This window comes from Tasmannia lanceolata, unplaced genomic scaffold (genome assembly GCF_043159265.1).
Source record: "Tasmannia lanceolata isolate RefF3 unplaced genomic scaffold, GAP_Taslan_0.1 ptg000008l, whole genome shotgun sequence".
Classification (NCBI taxonomy): domain Eukaryota; kingdom Viridiplantae; phylum Streptophyta; class Magnoliopsida; order Canellales; family Winteraceae; genus Tasmannia; species Tasmannia lanceolata.
In genome coordinates, this window is record NW_027518685.1 from 6,357,745 (window position 1) to 6,381,112 (window position 23,368).

At 38.9% G+C, this 23,368-nt stretch overlaps 1 protein-coding gene across 1 annotated transcript in view; it reads left to right on the forward strand.

Moving 5' to 3' along the window:
* Positions 1-21,498: 21,498 nt before the first annotated feature.
* Positions 21,499-23,368, forward strand: part of LOC143884120 (calcium-dependent protein kinase 2-like) — a 32,957-nt gene continuing 31,087 nt past the window's right edge. The window contains exon 1 of the mRNA XM_077387521.1: positions 21,499-22,627. Within this exon, the coding sequence (XP_077243636.1) occupies positions 21,886-22,627 (742 nt within the window). The 5' untranslated portion in view covers positions 21,499-21,885. The remainder of the gene's footprint in view (positions 22,628-23,368) is intronic.

Sequence of the window (23,368 nt, forward strand, 5' to 3'; positions counted from 1 at the left end):
CATATATCATGGAAAATAAAAAGACCCTATCTCATAGAAAATGATCAAAGTACCACTCACTCAAAAAAATGAACAATACACTTATATCTCATTGAAAATAATAAAAAAGACCTATCTAATGCAAGACAATTTACATGGTGGACGGCTCTGCACTTACATGCAACCCGAAAAAAATACTGGTGGCCGCATTTTTTTGGTGATCCAACCATTCATTTTGTTGGGCCTGGATTTTATTCTCTAATTCAGATCTAATTTTATTCTCTAATAAAATCTTCTCCATAGAATGATCCTAACCCTTTGATTTGAGAAGGTTTAAAATGGACACCACAATATAAAAAAACTACATAGATCGGGGTTAAGATTGAAAAATGTTTTCTAGGCACACCCCCAACAAATGAAAAAAATACGTGTGCCGACATTGTTTGGGTGGGTGATCCAACCATTCATTTGTTGGGCCCTAATGTAGAGAGTCTGGGCCCGTAAAATCTTCTCCATAGAATGATCTTAACCCTTTGATTTGAGGAAATTTAAAATGGACACCACAATAATAATAAAAAATGCATAGATTGGAAGGTTAGGATCATCAATCCTATGAACAAAATACACTATCTCATGAAAATGACAAAAATAAACTTATCTCATATAAAATAATAAAATATTTCAATCTTATGGAAAATGGGTTACGGTACTTTGGCTATTATCTTTTATGACATAGGGTTATTCTTGTTATTTTCTCGTAATAGAAATGAAATTGTGGGAAACGGTTCTCTAATAATAAATGTGTTTTGAGGATAAAAGTGTGGGTACATGAAAATACGTGCTTTAAATGCTGCTCAGGGCACTCGTTAGCAAAACCCTTAAACAAATTGGATCTCGAGAGGTCCAAAAACCTCAATTTTCTTGGGCTTATTATTGCAGGCTAGTGAGCTATTCAAGGCTCAGAACTACTTCAACTGTTTTATTTTTAATTAATGCGGAAGTTGGGTTGTGGCTTTTGAGCACAATTTAAGATGCTGCCAACAAATAGACTGCGTACTATTCTTTATTTTTTACGAAAAAACTCACTTTTATTTCCTGCATCAAAATTCAACCTTGTTTAAATGCACGTTGTGACTTGACAAGACAATCCAATATTTTCACTTTCGCGTGAAAATTCAATATATTTCTCTCCACCTGCTGCTCATGGAGAATAAATTTCAATAAATCTGTGAAGTACATTCCACTACTTATATTTTACGGAAAATTATTAAAAAAATGCAAAGTTTACGCTAAATTGTGAATGAAGGGTAGATATTTCAAATTTATGAAAAAATGGCTGCCATGTACGAAAATATGCCTTGTAGGCATGGTTTTAATTTTCGGATTTCGGTGGAGACCGACACCGAAATCGCATAAAACCAAAACAGTAAATTATTTTGGCGAAATTTCGGAAATTTCAGAAATTTCGGATTTCGATTGTTTTACCAAAATTTCGGTTCCCATGGCTGGACATGTCATCATGTGATGAAACATGGGTTTCTATGCAGCCATACCACGTGCTCTCCATGCACTTAACCTCTCCAAACTTTCTTTAGTAGACGAGTCACCTTCGACTTGCTCTCCATGCCACGTGCTCTCCATGCACTCAACCTCTCCAAACTTCTCACTTAGGTATTCATGCAACTTTTTTATTTTTAAGCTACAAAAGGGGTGGGCCAGGAAAGAAAGGGGGCGAATATATCATTGCCCTTTGTATTTTCATTAATTAATCTTCTTTTTGTGGGTGTGAAAGGGATTTCACACCTGTATGTACGACTCAGCTTGCAAAGATGGCTGAATACGCAAAAGAGTTTGAGAAGCGAGGAGTGAAGCTCCTTGGTTTTTCATGTGATGACATCCAATCACACAGAGAATGGATAAAGGACATTGAAGCATATGTTGTAAGCCAATTTCTTCCTCTGAGCCATTCATCTTGTGGGTCCGATTCCGGAGATGCCCCTACCCAAAAAACGCACTCATCCGACTATCCTTCCTAACCGTCAAATAAGCGAGATGCGAGAAATCTCATTGGAATGGACGGTTAGGATTGTGCGATGGGGTCTTAAACATCTTGGAACCATTATTTATGCCTCGAAACCATAATTTACTGGTTCCAAGGGGTTAAATAACGGTTTCATGAGTATAAAGTATGGTTTCAAAAGTGCAAGTAGTAGTGCCTACATTGTAATAGTATTGTGTTGGTTGTAAAATTGATCATGAGTGTATCATTAGTGTTTTAATCATCTTGGAACCATTACGTAGGCCTCGGAACCACAATTTAGTGGTTCCGAGAGATTACATAGTGGTTCCAAGAGTGTACATATAGTTCCAATACATATAGTTCCAATACATATAGTTCCAAGAGTGAATGTGGTGGTTCCTACATTGTAATAGTGATCATGAGTGTATCATTGTTGTCTTAAACATCTTGGAACCATTATGTATGCCTTGGAACCACAAGTTACTGGTTCCGAGGAGTTAAATAGTGATCTCATGAGTGTAAAGTATGGTTTCAAGAGTGCAAGTAGTGGTTCCTACACTGTAATAGTATTGTATTTGTTGTAAAATTGATTATGAGTGTATCATTGATGTTTTAAACATCTTGGAACCATTACGTAGGCCTCGGAACCACAATTTAGTGGTTTCGAGAGGTTCAATAGTGGTTCTAACATTCTAAAGTGGTTGTAACATTGTAAATGGTGGGCCCATCTTTGAACAACGTAGGCCCCGCCCATACCACACCATAGGATAATCCAAACCGTCCATTTGATGGGCCATAAACGTAAATAGGTTGCGTCCCAAAATATCATTTACATAGGTTGATCCTAGCCCTCCGATCTAAATAGAAACTACATCTTATGCAACCTCTATAGATTGTAGAGTTGTGATCATCCTATGGAAATGATTTTTGGGGCACAACCTATTTACATTGTGGCCCATCAAATGAATGGTTTGGATCATCCTATGGAGTTGATCGTACAGTAACATTAAGGCCCGTCCACAACATAGGATGATCCAAGCCGTCCATGATTTGGATAATCCTATAGAGTTGGTCGTACAATAACATTAAGGCCCAATCGTAGGCCCCACCACAAATTGAAGTGTACCGTCCACAACATAGGATGATCCAAGCCGTCCATGGTTTGGATCATCCTATGGTGTGGTTTGTACAGTAACATTAAGGCCTAATTTAGGCCCCACCCATATTTTTGAAAATGAAGTGTGCCGTCCAGACTATAGGATGATCCGAGCCGTCCATTTGATGGGCCATAACGTAAATGGCTTGAGCCCCAAGAATCATTTGCATAGGATGGTCACAACCCTCCAATCTATAGAGGTTTCCATAATAAGCAATTTCTTTTTATTTCTGAGGGCTAGGATCATCATATGGAAATGGTTTTTTGGGACACAACATATTTACGGTGTGGCCTATAAAATGGACCGCTTGAATTATCCTATGGTCTGGGCGGTACACTGTCATAGTGGGGGGTTGGATTTGGGCACCAAGGAGGAGAATTTTGGGGGCCCATCAACTGTTCCTGTTGTGGAGAGAGAGAGAGAGAGAGAGAGAGAGAGTAAAGGTGGGAAACGTGCACTAACATGATTCAAGGAGGGTGGGGACACACTACATCAACATAGGGGGAAAGTAAAATAAGGGTTTGAAGAGGGGTAAGAGGAAAGGGTAAAAGTGACGGCTTATTTTAATAATATAAAAGGGTAATTTCATCCATTCCACTCTCTGACCGTACCTGGCAGCCTCTTTTTCATGAATTTGAAATGTCTACCCTTGATTCACAATTTCACTAAAACTTTATTCTTTTTTAATAATTTTCCCTATAATTTATATAGAAAGATATTTTAGCAAGAAAGTTTTAAATTATTCTTTTAAAAATAGTTCCAATCTATCACTTGCTAAATGTACATTACTTATAGGGTGATGATAAATTCACACCCCTGTAAGATGCTTCAGACTGCTTCAAAAAGCGTTAAAGTGACGTCAATTCCACCTTAGAGGGGTGCAATTCATCCTACAAAGCACGATATTTTGTGGTCCAAAACTTTTGTTATTTATTCTTATGGAAACTTTAATAGTTTTTAATAGGAGAAAACTGAGCCTTAAAATATTACTCAAAAGATTATTACTTAAAAATTGCATGAATGAGATTTTCATCAATGAAAGTTTGATGTGATATTTAAAGACATGGAAATACTTTTAATAATGTTTTTTTTTTTTTTGAAATTTAATGAATTTCAATGACTAATTGGGATATACTCTCCAAATTTGTGATAAAAAAAAAATAATTTTGGGATTACTCAAAAGTCCCTAAGGCCCATAAAAAAATGAGTGCCCTAAGGCACCTTAACAAGGGCCCTTACGGCACTCATTAGCCAAACCCTTGGTACAGTAGCTGACAGTCATCATATTAAGAAGCCATAATGTTTGGGCGATGATATTTTCACCCCCTCCAGTACACATTCGCCCCCCTTCTAACGTGATTTGATGTAAAAAACTGTTAGAGTTGCCCACTGGTCACGTTATAAGGGAGGCGAATGCGTACTGCAGAGGGGGTGAAAATATCATCTCCCTAATGTTTAGGATGCCAATTGCCTAGTCAAATTAATACATCCTACGTAAGAAAAGTTACTAACAGTAATGTCCCCACGCCCCAGCCCTCAGTTTTAGAAATTGGTACTTGCACTCCTTTGTTTTGATAAATACATTCTCATCAATAGTAGATGGAAATAGAAGATCCCTCCTACCATATTCAGAGTTTATATGTTCTTTGTAGGGTTGCAACTCGGGTCGGGCGGGTCGGGCTTTCAAGAACCCGACCCTACCCGAGTAACTATCCCGGGTCAGGTCGGGTCGGGAATAAAACCATGATTATTAAACCCGGCCCTACCCGATATAGTTTCTCGGGTTGGCTTTTTTTACATTATCGCGTTTACCATGATTGTAAATGTCATTTTCTCCATGAATGGAATGGGAAGGCCTCCAACTGTGAATTTATACAAATGGGAGTGGAAAGCACCTCAAACACTCAATCATCAACTGCAAAAATTGCTTTACAGACCGGTAAAAGAAATGCTAACATGTGAATTGAGACATGTGCATTGGTGCTTATATACTCAAACATTAAAATTCAAAAAACATGTCGAAGAAAAATAAAAAGACCAATTTCAGACAAAACAAAATAAAAGAGAGAGTTTTTTATCCTCTTCTCTAACCCTCGTAGCTTTCATTATCTTCTTAATCAGTATTTACACTTCATGTCTGTGGAAGGGATGTGCTTCATGAAGGGAAGTAGGGTTCTAGAACAATGCACTACCTTAGAAGGAAGACAAACATAATTTGGGGGAAAAGGTTAACAACGAGGAGAGCAACAGGTAGCAAGTTCTTTGGGAAAAAGGTGTAGTATGAGAGCGACAGTTAGCACTATTGAGAGCTGACAGCTAGTATGATTTTTTTGACCAATATGTACGGCTAGGAAATGCAAGGAAATGGCGAAAGTAACCCCAATCAAGTTGAAGAGGTGGGAAGAACAACCAAAACATTTACATGACGTGGAGGGAAATTAAGGACAAGATTGGAAAGAAATGTTTATTGACTTTAAAAAACGAAAAAGCGGGCAAGAATGCGGGTCGGGTTTTTTCCCTTTAAACCCGGCCCTATCCAAGAATCATACGGGCTTTCAAAACTTAAACCCGACCCTACCCGAGGCCCGACCATTTTGAACCCGACCCATGCCATTTTCAGGCCGGGTTCATGCAGGTCGGGTAAAACCCGACCCAAGTTGCAACCCTAGTTCTTTGTATCCATTCTACTCTTTCGATCTATCTGAAAAATCAGGTCATCTACAAAAAAAAAAATGGCACTTACACACAAGGTTTAAAATTTCGGTTTCGGTACCGGTTTCGGACCGACCGAAATTTCGGTAATTTCGGTGAAATATTAAAAAAAAAAACAGATTTTTTGTGTCAAATTTCGGAAAAAACTGAAATTTCGGCCGAAATAAATGACCATTTCTATTTTGTGTGGTTTCGGTGTCGGTCTCCACCGAAATCGAAATTTAAAACTATGCTTACAAATTATTAGACATTTCTCCAACTTGCCGTTGATAGCTTTTTGAGAATTATAAGCACCAACTACCAAATGTATATTTTTCATGTTGGAGGCCTCAAAAATTATAAATACATCACACAAAGCAGATGTGGCCCATACTTTATATAAATTTAGCAAAAAACGATGCTGAAAGCCTGAAAGTATAATTTGTGTTGCACCAGATATTATCTCTTAGGTACAAGTTTATTATAAATCAGTTATGGTTATAATATCTCTTAGGTATATGGCCTGAAGTTGGTGAAGGGCCTGCGATTTGCTTTTTATTATTATTATTATTTTTTTATTTTTATTTTTTTATGACGAAGGATGTCCCCAGCCCCTTCGAGGAAGAGGGCAGGGGGGTTAGGACTATTCCCTACGGATGCGCGCAGGCACCCGTAGACTATGCTCATCGGGTAAGCCCGGGTGGGATTCGAACACTCGTCTCCGGGGAGCAAACACGTGACTTTAGGTGAGAGTCATGAGACAATCTAAAGAGGACCACACATTTATGGAAATGGTAAATTCGCCCCTCTTGGGCGATGATTTTTTCACCCCCGTGTAGGATAATGCACCCCCTCCCCCCTCAAAAAGCATTAAAGTCTGCCCACAATTCACGTTAAAGGGGGCGCATTATCCCACCGGGGAGTGATTGAGTGGGTGTGAAAAAATCATCTCCCCCTTTTTTTCTCGGAACAGCCTCGTCTAGTTTTCTTATAACTACGCCTTTACACTAGAGGGGGGGATGTACCAACCAAAAAATGGGGTGAATTTATCATTTCCCTAAATTTATTATGCACAGCCATTTAAAAGTGGGGTCGTGTAATTTATGGTGAGAGGAATGGGAATGTCACTCATTTAGAGGTTAATTTATCATTTTAGGAGAACCCCATCACTTGCACAATTGGAAACACTAACAAGAAAATCACTTTAATTTATGCTTCTTCCTAGAAGACAGTTATCGGGCCCCACTTTTGCGTTGTTTATATGGCGTGAATAACCTACCGCAAGAAATCCAGTTATTAGAGACTACTCAAAGCAAACAATTGACAAATAGCATCTGTCAACCCACAAAATTAGCCCAAACGAGTGAAGGTAACAATTAAAGTATGTAGTGAAATAAAGAAAGAAAACAAGAGAGCAAGAGATGCAAGAGATTTGCTGGTTCGGAACTTTGCTTACTCCACGGGAAATTACAAACAAGGGTTAAAACCCTTACCTCTCATATAATGGTGAAAATCCCACCAACACCCTCTTCTTGAAACTCAAGTAAAAAATCCAACACCGTCTTTCCAATGTCTTCACAATCCCGAAAACACCATAAAAGATGTGTAATAACCTTAGATAAAAGCCCTTGCAAGAGAAGAAGAAGAAGAAAGCCTTAGAGAGAGAAAACCCATTTTCTTGTAGAGAAAAGCCCTCAATCACTTCTTTAGAAATAATCCCCCAACTCAAGATAAAAGCACTCTTTAGTTAACTTATTAAAAACACTCCAAGAATGCCCATTCTTAAGGAAGTTAATCCAAGTGATTTTATATCACTAATCCAACAGTTTACTTGATCAAATCCATTGATTTTAACAGCGACCAAATGGCTGGCCAATTGTCATTGAGATACCTTGAACGAAAGATCCTAAGCCCGTGATCAATCAGCCTCGATCAAGCTTCATATAACGGCTACACAAAGAAAATCTAGAATTTGCCTTCTTATAAAAGTGGCTGTCGTGAAGTCGTTCTTATTTGACCGATGCCTTTCCTATTAAAAATGAATTATTTGTGTATTGAGAAAGGAAAAAGTTATCATGAGTCACTAATAGCAAGACCAATGGGAGATCCCAACAATGAGAAAGTGCCATGTGTTCCGGAAAAAAAAAAATTCTACCTTTTTTGTTGATTTTCCTAAACCTGAGGGTTGGCTTACCTCACTTGTGATGTTGTGGCATTAACCCATTTGTTTAGTCCTGTGCTCGGTCTTACTCTAGGTCTCCGTAGCATTACTCTTTTTCACTCACGATTATTATCTTTGCTAAGGGTCCGTTTATTTCAACATGACAAGGAATAAAATATATTTTTACGAGGAAAACAATCGTTGGACAGCCGGATATGTTGGAACCAGAAACTCTGTAGTAACTACTCAAATAACTCTCGTTTTGGAAACTGATATTTGCACCGGTGTATTTCTTCTACTGGATGAGGAGAAAGCTAAGAGAGAGATGTTAAGATCCGTCTATATTTTATTTCACACACACCATGCATTATATAGAATGCATGTCATTTTCATGTTACATCACATAACACCTAACACATTCAATGCCATCACATAACACCTAACACATTCAATGGAAAACAAAGAAAAACAATGCTAAAGGATTTTCACGTATCTTATTTTGCATGCCTTGATATCTTTGGATTTGCATGCGCCGAATTTTTTACTAACCGCCAAAGATCTACCAATCTCAAGAGTTGTCGATAAACATTAAAATATCGATTTAACTTTCAACAAGATCTACTACCAGGTGTACAATGATCGGGCCTGTGAATATTATTTGTCATTACAAGTTCAGCAGATCAACCTGTCCCGCCATCATCAAATTATTCTAGACCTTTGATCTAGTATCATTAAAAAGACATCCTTTAAGATGTCTTTATACCATTAACATTTGCACACCCAAATCTTGCGGATGAGATCTCCATTCGGGACTGGACTGGACTAGATTCATTGGATCATCCTATAAATGGCCATCATTTCAACGGTCCGGATCACCAAGCACGTATACCATGTGTGAATGCTCCGTATTATGATTTAGAGGATGTCGTTTTCCCTCTGTTGTGACTAAATGCGTAGCCCGAAATCAGCCCATTCACTTCCCAATTGGTCCCTGAGAGTATATGCCTCTAAAAGATCTTTCTATGCATGAACGACCATTTGATCGTATAAAAGTTTGCAATGAATCTCTCACAAACTACACTCATCTTATCTTAGTAAAAGGTGATTTAGACGCACGTGGTTTCAACATGTCCTGTCTAATAGGGATCACCATTGGTATTAGGGTGAAGTGCTGGTATAAGTCAGTCCACTTTGACCCTGTTTTTTAATTTCAGCACTTCACGGGAAAGTGAATGGGCTGAGATTTTGGGTGACGTGCTGAGTTACCATGGAGGTGAAATCCACTGTATGATTCAACTTGTTATATTTTGGACACAGATTTTGAGAATTTAGGAATAGTTGTATTCTCATAGATGTCGTCTGTCACTGTTATTGGAATCAACTCAGAGCTCTCTCATTCTTCATCCCATCTGTGCATTCATCATCTTTGCATCAAGATCTTCTGTGCGGATTTTTAGTTGAGCGTATAAGAAAGGCATAGAGGACCGGTGAGAGATATTAATTTGAAGGGGGGTGAATGAGGAGAGCATGGGTAGTTATTTTATATTGCCCATTTTCTAACCCCATCACATGCTCTCCTCACTGACTACTTAAATCTCATTCTTTCCTGATTTGCTCCCCTCGCAAGCTATCTCACGCTAGTTAGATTATATTTTCTTGACAATTTTCTTCATGATTGTTAAAGATGCTCTTAAAGCTTTTTTTTGCTGTTCATTATTGAGTTTTTATTCATTTTTTTAATCAAAGCATAGAGAACACCTCATTCTCTTCTTGACTTCTTTTGTTTTTTTATATAATTTACAAGTTTTTTATATTTACAAGCTTGTTAGATTAATATGAATTTGTTGCTTTTTTTATGTAAGTACAAGCTCGATTCTTAATTAGATATAAATTTGTGCCCTTGTACTCGCATCATGAGTGAAATAATTTACAAATATTTAATATAATGAAATATTTTAAGTAGAGATACAGCTGGACGTTGCTGAATATTGAGAGAGAGAGAAAGAGAGAGAGAGAGGGTTGGTTACATAGCTTATGCATACGTCATCCTTTATGTTGGGGTTCCCCGTAAAAGGTTCCTCGTAAAAGCAATAGTCTCACATCGGACATGTGAAATGGAAGTGGATGGGTTGCAAGGGAATGGGCACCCTCCCTCTAACAACTAGCTTTTAGGGGCGAGTTCTACCCGGTTTGATTCCCTGCAAATGATATCAGAGCTCAGTGGAGTGATCATAAAGGTCAGGGGGAGTGATTGTGGGTGGTTGGATTGTAGTTAGAACGATATTTGGGAGTAGAAAGATTCTCAAAGAAAGATTATCGTTCGAGGTGGAGTGCTACACCATAAAGTGCGGAGTAATCTGAGATGACGGTACAATCAAGTTCTACCCAGTTCAACATCGACATATTTGACGGAAAGGGCAGTTTCACCCTATGGTAGATGAGGGTGAAGGACATCCTAGTTTAACAGGTCTTGGCTAAGGCGTTGAAGGGAAATGATGGAAAGCCAGAGAAGATGACGGGTGCCGAGTGGGAAGACATTGAGTTGAAGGCGGTCAGTACTATTCCACTATGTCTGGCAGATAGTGTTATGTTTAACATTATGGAAGAAGAAGATGCGCCTAAATTATGGGAGAAGTTGAAAAAGCTTTATATGTCAAAAAGCTTAGCCAACCGGTTGTATTTGAAGCTGCAATTATACGGGCTGAAGATGCAGGAAGGCGGAGATCTTCTGGAACACATCACGGTGTTCAACGGGCTTGTGGAAAAGTAGAAGGAAGAAGACACGGCCCTTTTGCTTCTTACTTCTCTTCCTGATTCGTATGACAACTTGGTGACAACTTTACTGTATGGCAAGGATACGATAAAGTTAGAGGAAGTCATGGCGTCGCTCTTATCGAATGAGATGCGGAAGAAATCTGTTCTTGGTGGAAGTGAAGAGAATGGGTTGGTTGTTCATGGTGGGAATCAAAGAAGAAGGTCGTCCAACAAGGAATCAGGAAAAGGCAGGTCAAGATCTAGGGTCGGCGGAAAGGGCGTGCAATATTACCGTTTCATGAAATATGGCCACATCAAGCGAGATTGTCCGAAGAAAGCTGACCAGGTGGACAATTGTGCTACAAATACGTCAGCGGCGGTAATGGATGAACAGAGTGAAGAGTTTGGAGACGTTCCCACAGTCTCTACAGGTAATCACACTTGTCCTCATGATGAATGAATTTTAGATTTAGGGTGCTTTGTTCATGTATGCTCCAGGAGGGAATATTTTGATATGTTCGAGGAGACAAGTGTGGGTGTAGTGTCCTTAGGTGACAAGTCTACTTGTGACGTCACGGGAGTTGGGACGGTGAAGATCAAAATATTTGATGGAGTGGTTCGTACTTTGGGTGGTGTGGCGAATGTCCCAAAGATGTGAAGGAATCTAGTGTCTCTTGGCAGGTTGGACTCCAACGGTTGCAGGTTTTCAGCTGCAGGTGGAGCCATGAAAATCACACGCGGTTGTATGGTTCTGATTAAAGGAGGGAAGTGTGGCAGATTGTATCGTCTGGTCGGGGACACGGTGACCAGTGTTCGTAAGATCTCGATGGTTAGTTGAAAATGGAGTGGTCAGTCACGCGCGTGCGCGTAGGGTCTCTTTCACAGTTGGTGCAAAGACGAGTTTCCAGGTTACAGATGATGGTGAGAGGATGACAATACCTGCGTTGGGGCCAGAGGATGGATCAAAATTCCTCTCCAAGGTTGACTGGGTAAGTCAACGGGTTGGTAGCTACAAATGTACATTGGCCGTGTTGATCGAATCAGGACAAGTCAGAACCAAGATGATTCGAGGGTCTATAGCTGGTACTTCAGAAGGCCAATGGTAGTTTGCGGCGAAAGTGGACCGGTGGCGACATCAACGGAAAATCTTCAGGTGGCTGAGAAATAAGCCAATGTGGAAATTATTGGAAAGTTGCCTTATTTCCCACCCGGATGGATTGCTTGGGTGGGACGGCAAAGCTAAAATAGGAAAGTAGCTTTGTATAGGTTTTCTTTTTTGGAAAACCTAAACAGACAAGTCTCTTTACACGGCAAGGTTGCAGACAGAGTTGCTTGGGGCGAGCGCGCGCGCGCGAGAGAGAGAGAGAGAGAGAGAGAGAGAGAGAGAGAGAGGAAGAAGAGAGTGTTTTCTTTGGGTACTTTCTCTTGGGTTTTTTCTAGGGTATTCTCTTGTGGGTTTTCTCTCGGGTTACACTCGGTGTACGGTCTTGGGTTGAGAAGCAAGGAAAGGGTTGCGGGGGGTTGGGTTTTGAAATTAAATCTATTGTAATCCTTGTATATTGTTTTTTCTCATAATGGAAGATCGTGTTCCTCGCCCGTGGAGTAGGCTTGGCCGAACCACGTAAAATCTTGGAGTTCATCTTATGGTTTGTTTATTTTACTTTTCCGTTTAATTTGTGCACAATCGAATTGATTTGCCCGGCGGATTTTCTCAACACTTTACTAGGGTTTTATAATGTGATGTCTCCTGCATTATATTGTCATCAATTTTCTTTTAAATGTGTACATTCCATGTGTATTTATAGCGGTAGATCTCATTGTTGGTGTTGCACGGAAGATGTATCAATTCCCTACCTAATTATTTCCCTTTATGTTTTTTTAATATGCTTACTGACGAGTTTCAATTAGGTCAATGTTTTTTTTAAAGATATAGAGAGTTTCACATTAGGTCCCTGTATTTTTTTCATGAAATTTTTCTAAAGGATTCATTTAGCCGACCCGAACTAGTTTGGGACAAAGGCTTTGTTGAGTTGAGTTGAGAGGGTTTCACATGGTTTGACGAGGGGAACTATTCATTGTGGGCCCAACTTAGGTCGTGTTGGAAAAATAATATAGAGAATACCACGATTCTTAAGGCGATTGGAAAAATATATAATAGGGAGATGAATGAACTGGTCTTTGGCTAATTCGAACCAAACTTTGGTGCTATCCGAACCCAAATTTGATAACTCAAACCCAACTTTGGTGCTATCCGTACCTAAATTTTGATACTATTGTAAAACCAGAATAAGAATAAAACTGAAGAAAACATATTGCACTTATCGATTTGAAAATAAATACTTTTTACATAATCTTGATTGTTGAAGAGGAAGGAAGAACGGCTGAGTTGTGCCGCTTCATCAATCTCCTTAAGAATCGTATTCACCCCTTACATTACAACCAGTATCCGCGAATCTATTCTCTAAGATAAAACACCCCCTAACAGAGGAAGATATGCCCTTTCAAGAGAAAACACTCCTCTCCAACAGTCACTTCTTGTGGCTGTTTAGAGAAGATAAAACGTTTAAAATGCTAACAAAATTAAAGAGAGTAATTAAAAACCATTTAGAGAATTAACCAAAACAAATACACCAATTTATATGTAGAATAACACCGTTTTTGCCCGACCCGACTCGTACGTGTGTTTTATGAACTTTAGATCATGTAAAACTGAGTTACCCAACAAATTCCAATGCTCTCGGAAAGGCTCAAGCCTTTGTCTCCGCACTAACTCTTATACAATGTGGGAATACGAGTTCAAACCCACTCTCACACCACACTAGGTTTTGAGTCCAAGTCTTAAGGCACCTGAAAAGACAAGATATTGGAAAACAAAAAGGAGGTTCATTATTTTGAATCTTCCCTAAAAAATTTCCAGCTCAAATTTCAACAATTTGAGGTCAAAATTCTAATAAGTCACGACCTAAAAATAATCTCCGCTAGGATGATCGGTAGGGAAATGTCACATTATAAAAACTAGGAGTGCAACTTGGGTCAGGCGGGCCGGGTTTTGAAGGACCCTACCCTACCCGAGAAACTATGTCGGGCCGGGTCAGGCTTCTTTTTTTGGCAAACCCACGATTCCTAAACCCGGCCCTAGCTACCCATGATAGTTTCTCGGGTCGGGTCGGGTTTTTTCATATTGTCGCCTAGTTTTAGCTTTATTTAAAGAATGAATTGGTATGATAAAATAGAAGTGTGTTTACTTCTATACAAGAGCTCCCACCTCCACTAGAAGAACATCAAAAGGATAGATCAAGATGAGTGGCTTAACGGTAAATCAGATGTCTATAAAAAGCCAATAAGAACCCAACAATGCAAATACAACTTCTGTTTTTAATCATCAAGGCCATTTCCTATTCGTAACATAGCAAATCTCAATATTCAAATGTCTGATTTTACTTTTATTTATTCAATACCAAGCTAACTAGTGCCTCTTTGGATGCCACTGGTAACTGTTTGAATATAATCTTATGTGCAAGTGGGTTTAAGAAGGAAACTATATTCCAAAATCACAAACATGATCACCTCAATTAAAACAATTATATCAATATATTGAAAAATAATTTGTTATGTTATTCAAGAGATATTTAAGGAAGTCATAGTACACCTATATAAGTCGGGTCGGGTTCGGGTTATTTCTTTAAACCCGACCCTACCCAAAATTGAGCTGGGTTTTTCAAACTAAAACCAGACCCTACGCAAGATCCATGATTTCTAAACCCGGCCCATGTTATTTTCGGGTCGATGCGGGTCGGGTAAAACCTGACCAAAGTTGCACCCCTAATAAATACCTCCATAGATTAAAGGGTCAAGGTCATCCTATGGAGATGATAGGCACAACCTGTCTAAGTGGGGGCTCAAAAAATGAATCAACTGGATCATCAAACCATATAAAGGCCCATACCACAGATCAAAGGGTTAGGATCATCCTGTGGAGATATTTTTTTTTTCAAGCAATTATAAGCAGCTCATTTGTTTATACGATTGCCTCTCTTTTAAAATTTCACAGAGGCATTTGTAGAACGGCTGTTGCATGAGAGTGCAGCCACGTATGCTCAGATTCTGTCTCTTTCATTTAATTCATATGAGGTGGCTGACTCTCGTGCAACAGCCGTTCTCCAAAATGCTTTATGCAATGGTCCCTAGCAAATCCCTTTATATTTTATTATGTACAAAAAGTATACTGAGAATGACTGTCGAGATTTTATTTAGGGGTTTCATTGTCTGAGTTTCAATGCGCTTGTTATAAGAATACTAGCATTACTGTATCATGTTATAAGAATACTAGCATTTCTGTCCCATGCTATGCATGGTGTAGAATGGTGGGCTCCACCCCATAAAACTAAATGTGAGGTGCAAAATGGTGGGTTCCACCCTATCACTTTTGTCGTACACCTTTTATGTTCATGTATACCTTATAATTTCACATAATATATTACATTAAAGCGATTGTTTGGCAGCCATGAATTTTTTTTCGGGATTTGCTAGGGATCTACAGAGAAAGGCATTTCGCGGCCGGCTGTTGCATTAGACACCAGAGGCCTCAGATAAATCAAATTAATAAGACAAAATTTGCTAAAAAGTGAGCCTATGTGGCTCTCACATGCAACAGCCAGCCGCGAAATGCCTTTCTGTGATGGTCATTAGCAAACCCTAAATTTAATGAGAGGGCCAATGGGTGGGAGAATATTAGTTTCTACCCCTTTCTCATCACATGGCCTAAGTTTCTTAAAACATTTTGAATATTTTCTCCCACAATGGCGTCTATTTGAACAGACAAATGGGCCTCCCACACAATGTACTAATTTCTGAAATACTAACCCCATCGTCTAAAAGAAGATCAGGGAATTGAGACTACTGAAAAATCAGAACGATGAAAAATATTGTGTTCACTAATTAAGTTGCAGAGTAAAATTTTCTTGAACAAGTTATACGATCTCAGACTATATCAACTAGAACTTTGTAGGAAAGAGATCGGTGAGGGTGTCTACTTGGGTTTACACTCTTCCTCTGGGAGAAGAGCATATGCAGAGAAATATCTTCACCATAAAGAGAGAGACGCATTGAACACCAGTTAAGGCAGATTTTCTAGAGATATTTTTCTACAATTGGCATTGGATTTGGGTCATAGGAAAAATCACCACCAACTCATTCTGTCAAACTACTCTTTGGTCGTTCTCAAGTTTTCAGCTTTATCTTGTGCAATCAAATAATAGGGACTGGTAAATAACATTGTTATGGGTTGGAGTCTTCATCTCAAATAGAGCTCTTATCTGCTCTATCCTTTTTTCTCAATCCTCCTGAGTTTATTACTTTAAATTGGTTTCAACGGCAATCAATCAAATTACTGCACTCTGTCCAACCCAAAAAAGGAGTGACAAATTTTAGTTTAGAACACCCTTGATCGAGTGATCCTGGGCCTTTGATCCATCATGCCTCTTTTATGCTCTGTTTGGTTGCCGGGTTTTTTTTGTTCCCGGGAGTTAAGTGGGAGAAAAAAATACCCTGGGAGATAGGTGGGAAAAAAAAAGTCCTGGAAGTATCCTGGTAAAATAAAAATCCCATGTTTGGTTATGTGGGAGAAAAAAATACCCTGGGAGATATGGTGGGAGAAAAAAAAACCTTTGTTTAGTTGCTTGAACTGTTGGGTAGAAAAAAATTCTTCTCAAGCTTATTTTTGGTTCCTGAGTTTATTTTGGTTCCTGGGGTTATCTTGGGATGGGATGAAAAGGCAATCATTACAAAAGTGGGATTAAAAAATTCACCCCACAAGTAATCATTACAATAGTGGGATTAAAATAAACATAGTGCTAAAAGGCAACCAAACATGGGATGGAACCAAAATTTAACTTACTCTCCCACAAAACTCCCAGGCACAAAAAAAACCTGGCAACCAAACAGAGCATTAGGGTTCGGCCAAGAAAAGCTAAACTGTTGATTTATCTAGTCCTTTATCTTACATATGTGATGTCTGGTCGGGATGGGATGGAGACCATAAGGGTTGCCTCATGATGTTCTACAGGATAAGCGGCCTTGATTTCACATAATGCCCCCATGTGGGACCCAACAATTTTCTTTTACCATGAACATAAAAGTGACTTTCTGCATAGGTTTTATTTTTATTTTTTTGAAGCTGGGGATAGGCAGGACCCCCACCAGACTTTCTGCATAGTTTTTCTCTTCTAAACTTGGATTCTTTGTGATTTAAACTATATGGAAATCAAAATTTTCTGTTGTTGGGCCCTTAAAAATTTTAGAATGAGGAGATCTGACAGACTTTTGCATTGTAATCTCTATTATCAGTTAAGGCAGATTATTTGGAACTGATTCTGGTAGAAATTTCTGAAAGTTATGTAGCAATTTAAAGGCAACCCTTCTGTACTATCGCTCTTTTTAATATGATTATGTGAATGGGGCCGGGCCATGTTTTTTTTTCTCTTTGGTAGGTAAGTTGGGATTGAACCTCCGACCTATAGGTTTGAAGAACAAAGCCTTGACCATTGAGCGAAGGCTCAATCCATAGGTCATGCTTAATTTCATTGGGAATGAAGTTGTAGGTACCACACGCTAATTGGGCACACGATGGGCTCCCACCCATAGTGCTCTTTCAGTCGTTCTGTTGGTACTTGGTAGGTAAGCTTGATTAGAACCTCTACAACCTCACAGTCAGCACAAAGCCTCATCCAGTTGAGCTATTGGGACTGTTAACCACAGTGATAGAAATTAGAAATCCTTGGATAACATAACATATATCTTATCTAAAACATTGTCGTCTCATTATCTATTGTTATTTCAATGAGTCAAGAGATTGTTAATCCCTACACGTCTCGTTAAAAAACTATCAAACTTTTAGGGGCCGTTTGGGTACATGGATTTTATAATCCGTGATTTTAAAATTCAGGATTTTACAAGCTAAGACCTAGATTTTACATTTCGCAAAATGTTCAATCCAAGTTTCAGATTATAAAATCCAAGTTCTAGCTTGGAAAATCTAGAATTTTAGGCAGTTAGGGCTCTATTTGGATGACACATGCCTTGCCAGGCTGCCATCCTCGAGTATTTCCCAAGCCAAAAAATGCACTTTTATTCAACTTTACGGTGCTTGGTTGTCAATGTAGCATTGAAATCCCTTTGGACAACGGGGCAAGTTTTAGACATTACTTATCACCATGGTTCTAAATTTCGGCCGAAATCCAAAATTTCTAGTCAGGTCCGAAACTGAAATTCCCAAAATTTTCCAAATTTCGGCCTAAATTTTGAAAATGCCCTTTTCTAATTTCTTTATAGAATTTCGACCGAAATTACTGGAAGAAATTTCGGGATTTTCTACCGATTTTCTGCCAGGAACAAAATTTTACCGAAATTGAAATTTAAAACCATGCTTATCACTATCATACAAGGTAAATTCCAGGTAAATCAAATGTTTTTCTCCTCCCTACTGACTACTTATACCACTAATCTTCGAGGTAACTACATGGATCCAAACATTGAAGAGATTTGAGACTGAGAGGAGAACCATAAAAATGTTCGTTTTGAGCGTGGGATCTCTTATGCAAAGCAAGAGTTATCAAATGGACGATTCAGATTATTCGAGGGTGGGACCCACTAAGCCTTAGTTGGGGAGCATTCCTCTGATTATAGTTTTCCATCTCTACGCTCAAGAGTCAAGAAGCGTGCCCGATTTGATTGCCGTGTATTCCTGATTAGGAAGCGCGTCACGGACGTCACGTGCTGAGACGCGTCTGACAGTTGACCAAAACAGATCAGGGCGTGGGTCCCACGTCCGCGCCAATCGTGCTTCCAGACTTCCAGTCTCGGGAGTCGACACCCAACCCGGCAAACCCACGTTATCTACGATTCTTGTAGAAAATATATCGCCTCCTTTTCTCCTCCGGGCCACCTACTATACTGTACAAACTACAAAGAGTAGTTATAAAAAGTTAAAAATACCATAGCGGGGTGGTCCGGGGAAGAAAAGGGATCGAATATATCACTTCTATTCATGAATCCGTTTTGGAAATATTTTTCTTCGTCATCATTCTTTCACGAGAAACTCACCTTACGATCTCGTTCGTAACAGAAGATTTTTCCGTGACACGAAACCAGTCTTTTACTAGTGAAAACAAATCCAACCCAGTCAAAACGAAACAATCAAAACCGCGTGAATAAATACTTTTCAAATTAGAATTTTACAACACAAAACCGAATTTACTATCCAAATAAGAATTGAGTAAAGTACAGAATGAGAGCTGATGTTTGGGGAAATTGTGAATTCCTTTTAAAACAAAAACAAAACACGGGCTAATCTTCTGTCAAAAAACCCCCGATACTCTTCTGACATCAACAGAGTCATCCTTTTTCATTACTGCCTATTAAATTGGCACGCTTCACGAGGATTCTTTTGATTCGTTTGAATGGATATTTGAACCGAAGGAACCTTGGGTTCGTTTCTATCTTGGCCGTCGGAAATAACTAGAGATTGATGGATGCTTGACACTTGTTGAGAAACTTAAACTTTTTGGAATGCTAACGTTATTTAATACTTTTGTAAGCAGCTTATCTTTTCTCACTAGGGGTGTCAACTGATCCACTTCGGGTCGGATCCACCTTTGTCATAGTCACGATCCATTCAAATTCCTTATCGGTCGGGTCGGAGTCAGATTGTTCTTCGGATCCTACTTTCTACGGCATAATCACGATCCATTTTCGGATCGTCCATCGGAGTGTCCTATTATGTCCCACTAAGTTAAGTAAACAATTTTTTTTTTAAAAGAGATAGAATTGCAGTCCACTATTAGTGTGTCTCTATGTATTTTCTTCAACTAAATTAAAAATTAATCTATGTTTAATCTACGTGTATAATAATGCTTGTAAACATTAAAACTAATCAAAATTACATACACAAATATAATGTATAACTATTATCAAAGAATATGATGCATAAGGAACAAAACTCCTCTCTCTTTTCCTTTGTGAAAGTATGAAATGAGACTACTGAAATGAGTGAAATCGCATTCACATCCGATTCATTAAGTGATAAGAGAGGTTTTGACCAAAATACCGTTTATAGAACGGTTAGCATTAACAAAATTTGGAGGGTATTTTTGTAAACCATTTCGGATCGTGACTATCCAATGAGCATCTGTGGCGTGCCCATACACAATCCAAAAATTTTTAGATCCCAGATTTGATGATCGGAAATATGCCCATGGATCCTATTCATATGTTTAGATCCCGTTCATTAACGTTCGGATTCGGACGATCCATCGGACCATCTGGATCCATTGACACCCCTATTTCTCACTTCTCTTTTGGCTTAGAAAGGTAACGTTATTGAATACATCTCTTTTGGCTTATAATCTTTTCCCTTCTCTGTTGGTCTCCATTATTTAAGCCGGCGTACCCACTATTTCTCTTTTCGCTTAGAATCTTTTCCTTTCTTTTTTGGTCCTCAATATTTACGCCGTCTTACCCAATTATTTCAGCCGGCGTACCCATTATTTCTATTTTGGCTTAGAATCTTTTTCCTTATTTGTTGGTCTCCATTATTTACCCCAGCGTACCCCATTATTTACGCCGGCATACACCATATTTCCGCCGGCGTACTTATGAACAATGTTTTAAATTTCGATTTCGACCAAAATTTCGGTGTTTCCAGAAACCGAAATTTTGGCTAAAATCACAAAATTTCGGTCGAAATTGGGAGCTGGCCCACAAAATACCAGTTTTTTCGGCCGAAATTTGGTAAAGTAATAAAATAATCAAACTTAAGCATTTATTTTGCCAAAATTTTTGAAATTTCGACCGAAATTTTGTAATTTCGAAAATTTCGGTTTCGTATCCATATCGTTTCGGTCCCGATCGAAATCCGAAATTCGGTTGAAATTTAAAACCATGCTTATGAATTCCGCCGGGGTACTCCATTATTTACACTGAGGTACCCATTATTTCTCTTTTGGCTTAGAATCTTTTCGCTTCTGTTTTTTTCCTAATTATTTACGCCGGCTTACCCCATTATTTACGCTTTCCGCTGACGTGCCCATTTTTTTTCTCCGGCGTACATCCTATTTCCGTCTGTGTACTCATGAATCCGGCAGCGTTCTCAGCCAAAAGAGACGTGAGAAATAATAAATATTCAATAACGTCGTCGTTCTAAGCCAAAAGAGGCGTATTCAATAATGTTACCGTTATAAACCAAAACATAAGTGAGGACCAAAAGAGAAGTAAAAAGATAGAAACGAACCCAAAGCCAAAAAAGACGTATTCAATAACATTACCGTTCTAAGCCAAAAGAGAAGTGAGAAAAGATAATGATTGACTTTGGATTATCAGCGTTCCAAAAAGTTTTCAACACTTGTCAAGCATCCATCCGTCTCTAGTTATGTCCGACGACCAAGATAGAAACGAACCCAAGGTTCTTTCGATTCAAATACGCATTCGAATGAACCAAAAGAAGCCTCATGAAACGTGCTAATTTAATAGGCAGTAATGAAAAAGGAAGGTGAATGACGTTTCTGTCGATGTCATAAAGGTATCAAGGTCTTTTTCCAACTCGATTTTGAAGATTTGCCTGTTTTTGGTTCTTGTTTTAAAAGGCGCCTGCAATCCGTAATTACTCCAAACACCGGCCCGTATTCCGTACTTTTCTCTTTTACAACTCTATCACAGATTCAAAATCTCAATCTCAGTCTCTCTTTCTCTCTCATCCGATATGTATTTTTGGAGTCAACACATTATCCCCTCCTAAATTCTTGCCCTGTTTTTATCCCTCTTAACTCCTCTGTTCTCTTTGAAAATGAAAATTTGAAAAATCCCATTTCCAAATCCACAAATTGGTCTTCTCTCATGCAGATCTCTCTGATAATTAACATCACATGAAATCTGATCTGTGTTTTCTCCATAGTCTCATGTTCTGGTTTGGACTTTATTCCGTCTGATGTCTGAATCACCTTATCAGTAATAACACCCAAAAGCCCATTTTCTTTTCTTTTTTTGGAAATAGTGATCTTGATTTAGGGTTTTCTCTCTGCTGCAATAGAAATTCTGTATTAGACTTGGTTTTAGATCTTCTTAGATCAGAGATGGGTCACTGTTTCAGCACGCAAAAGGTTTCAGAACCTGATACTAATGGGTATGGTTTAAGAGGAGGAGGAAATCCAAGGCATCACCAAAGACCCCAAGAACCTATTGTTCATCACCCAAAACCTAATACTCATCACACCAATCCACTCCCTGAAAAACGCCATGTCCAGGTTCCGTCCCCTTCGCCGTTAAAACAGTCTATAAACCCTAACCTTAGGCCTGTTCACATGCCAGACACCATCTTAGGAAAGCCATTTGAGGATGTAAAGTCCTTCTACACACTTGGAGAAGAACTGGGTAGGGGTCAGTTTGGTGTCACTTATCTTTGTACTGAGAATTCTACTGGACTTTCTTACGCCTGCAAATCGATATCGAAGAGACAACTTATCAGTAGAAATGACAAGGAGGACATCAAGAGGGAGATTCATATTATGCAACATCTAACTGGCCAGCCTAACATTGTGGAATTCAAGGGGGCTTATGAGGATAAACAGTCGGTGCATCTCGTCATGGAATTGTGCGCTGGTGGGAAGCTTTTCGATCGAATAATTGCGAAGGGGCATTACTCTGAGAGGGCTGCTGCAACAATTTGCAGGGCTGTTGTGAATGTTGTTCATATCTGTCATTTCATGGGTGTGATGCATAGGGATCTCAAGCCTGAGAATTTCTTACTAGCTAGCAAGGAGGAAGGGGCGTTGTTGAAGGCGACAAATTTTGGGCTGTCAGTCTTTATCGAGGAAAGTAATATTCTCATACGTCTCTCCTCTAATTTGATGTATTCAATCCAAAATGTTCATGTTTGGGTTTTGCAATTAGTTCTTTATATTGATTAAGCTTTAGAATTTCGATTAAATTGGGGTAGACGTCTGTTTTCTCATTTTATATTTTTGTAGTAGCTGTGTTATGAATCTGAATTATGAGACTGATTTGTGTGTCTATGTGGTTGGGCTGTGATACTTCCATCTATATGCTCCTACAGTATTAGATTGATGTTTTGAGAAACACGGAGGCACTGAAACTCATGCTCTGATATTTGACACTATCTTTGGACCCTCCAATACAAGTCTTCTTAATTTGAGATTCACTTGGCTTTTGCGATCTCAAGTGACTTCCTTCTCATCATAGGTTCTGTCATGACATTGTTTTGGGCCCTTTTGGGTCTCCCAGCACCAACAATTCTCATGCCTTAATTTTTAGGGTTGTTCATATTCAAATCTGCTTGAGCAAAGGACTTCAGCCTTGCAATCTGCCACTGCGATTGGTTTAGAAAAAGACATGGTGCTAAATGTCAGTTGAAACCCACCCGAAATGGTCATCATGTTCTTGTTTCCATCCCCACTTAAACGAGTTCATTCCGTCAATATTTATAGATTTCGGTCATGTCGACCGAAACACTAACACTTTAGCAAGTAAATTATAGAAATAACTTTGGTGGACATGTCAAAATTTCGACTAAAGAAGTGCATAGAGAAGCTTTGGTTT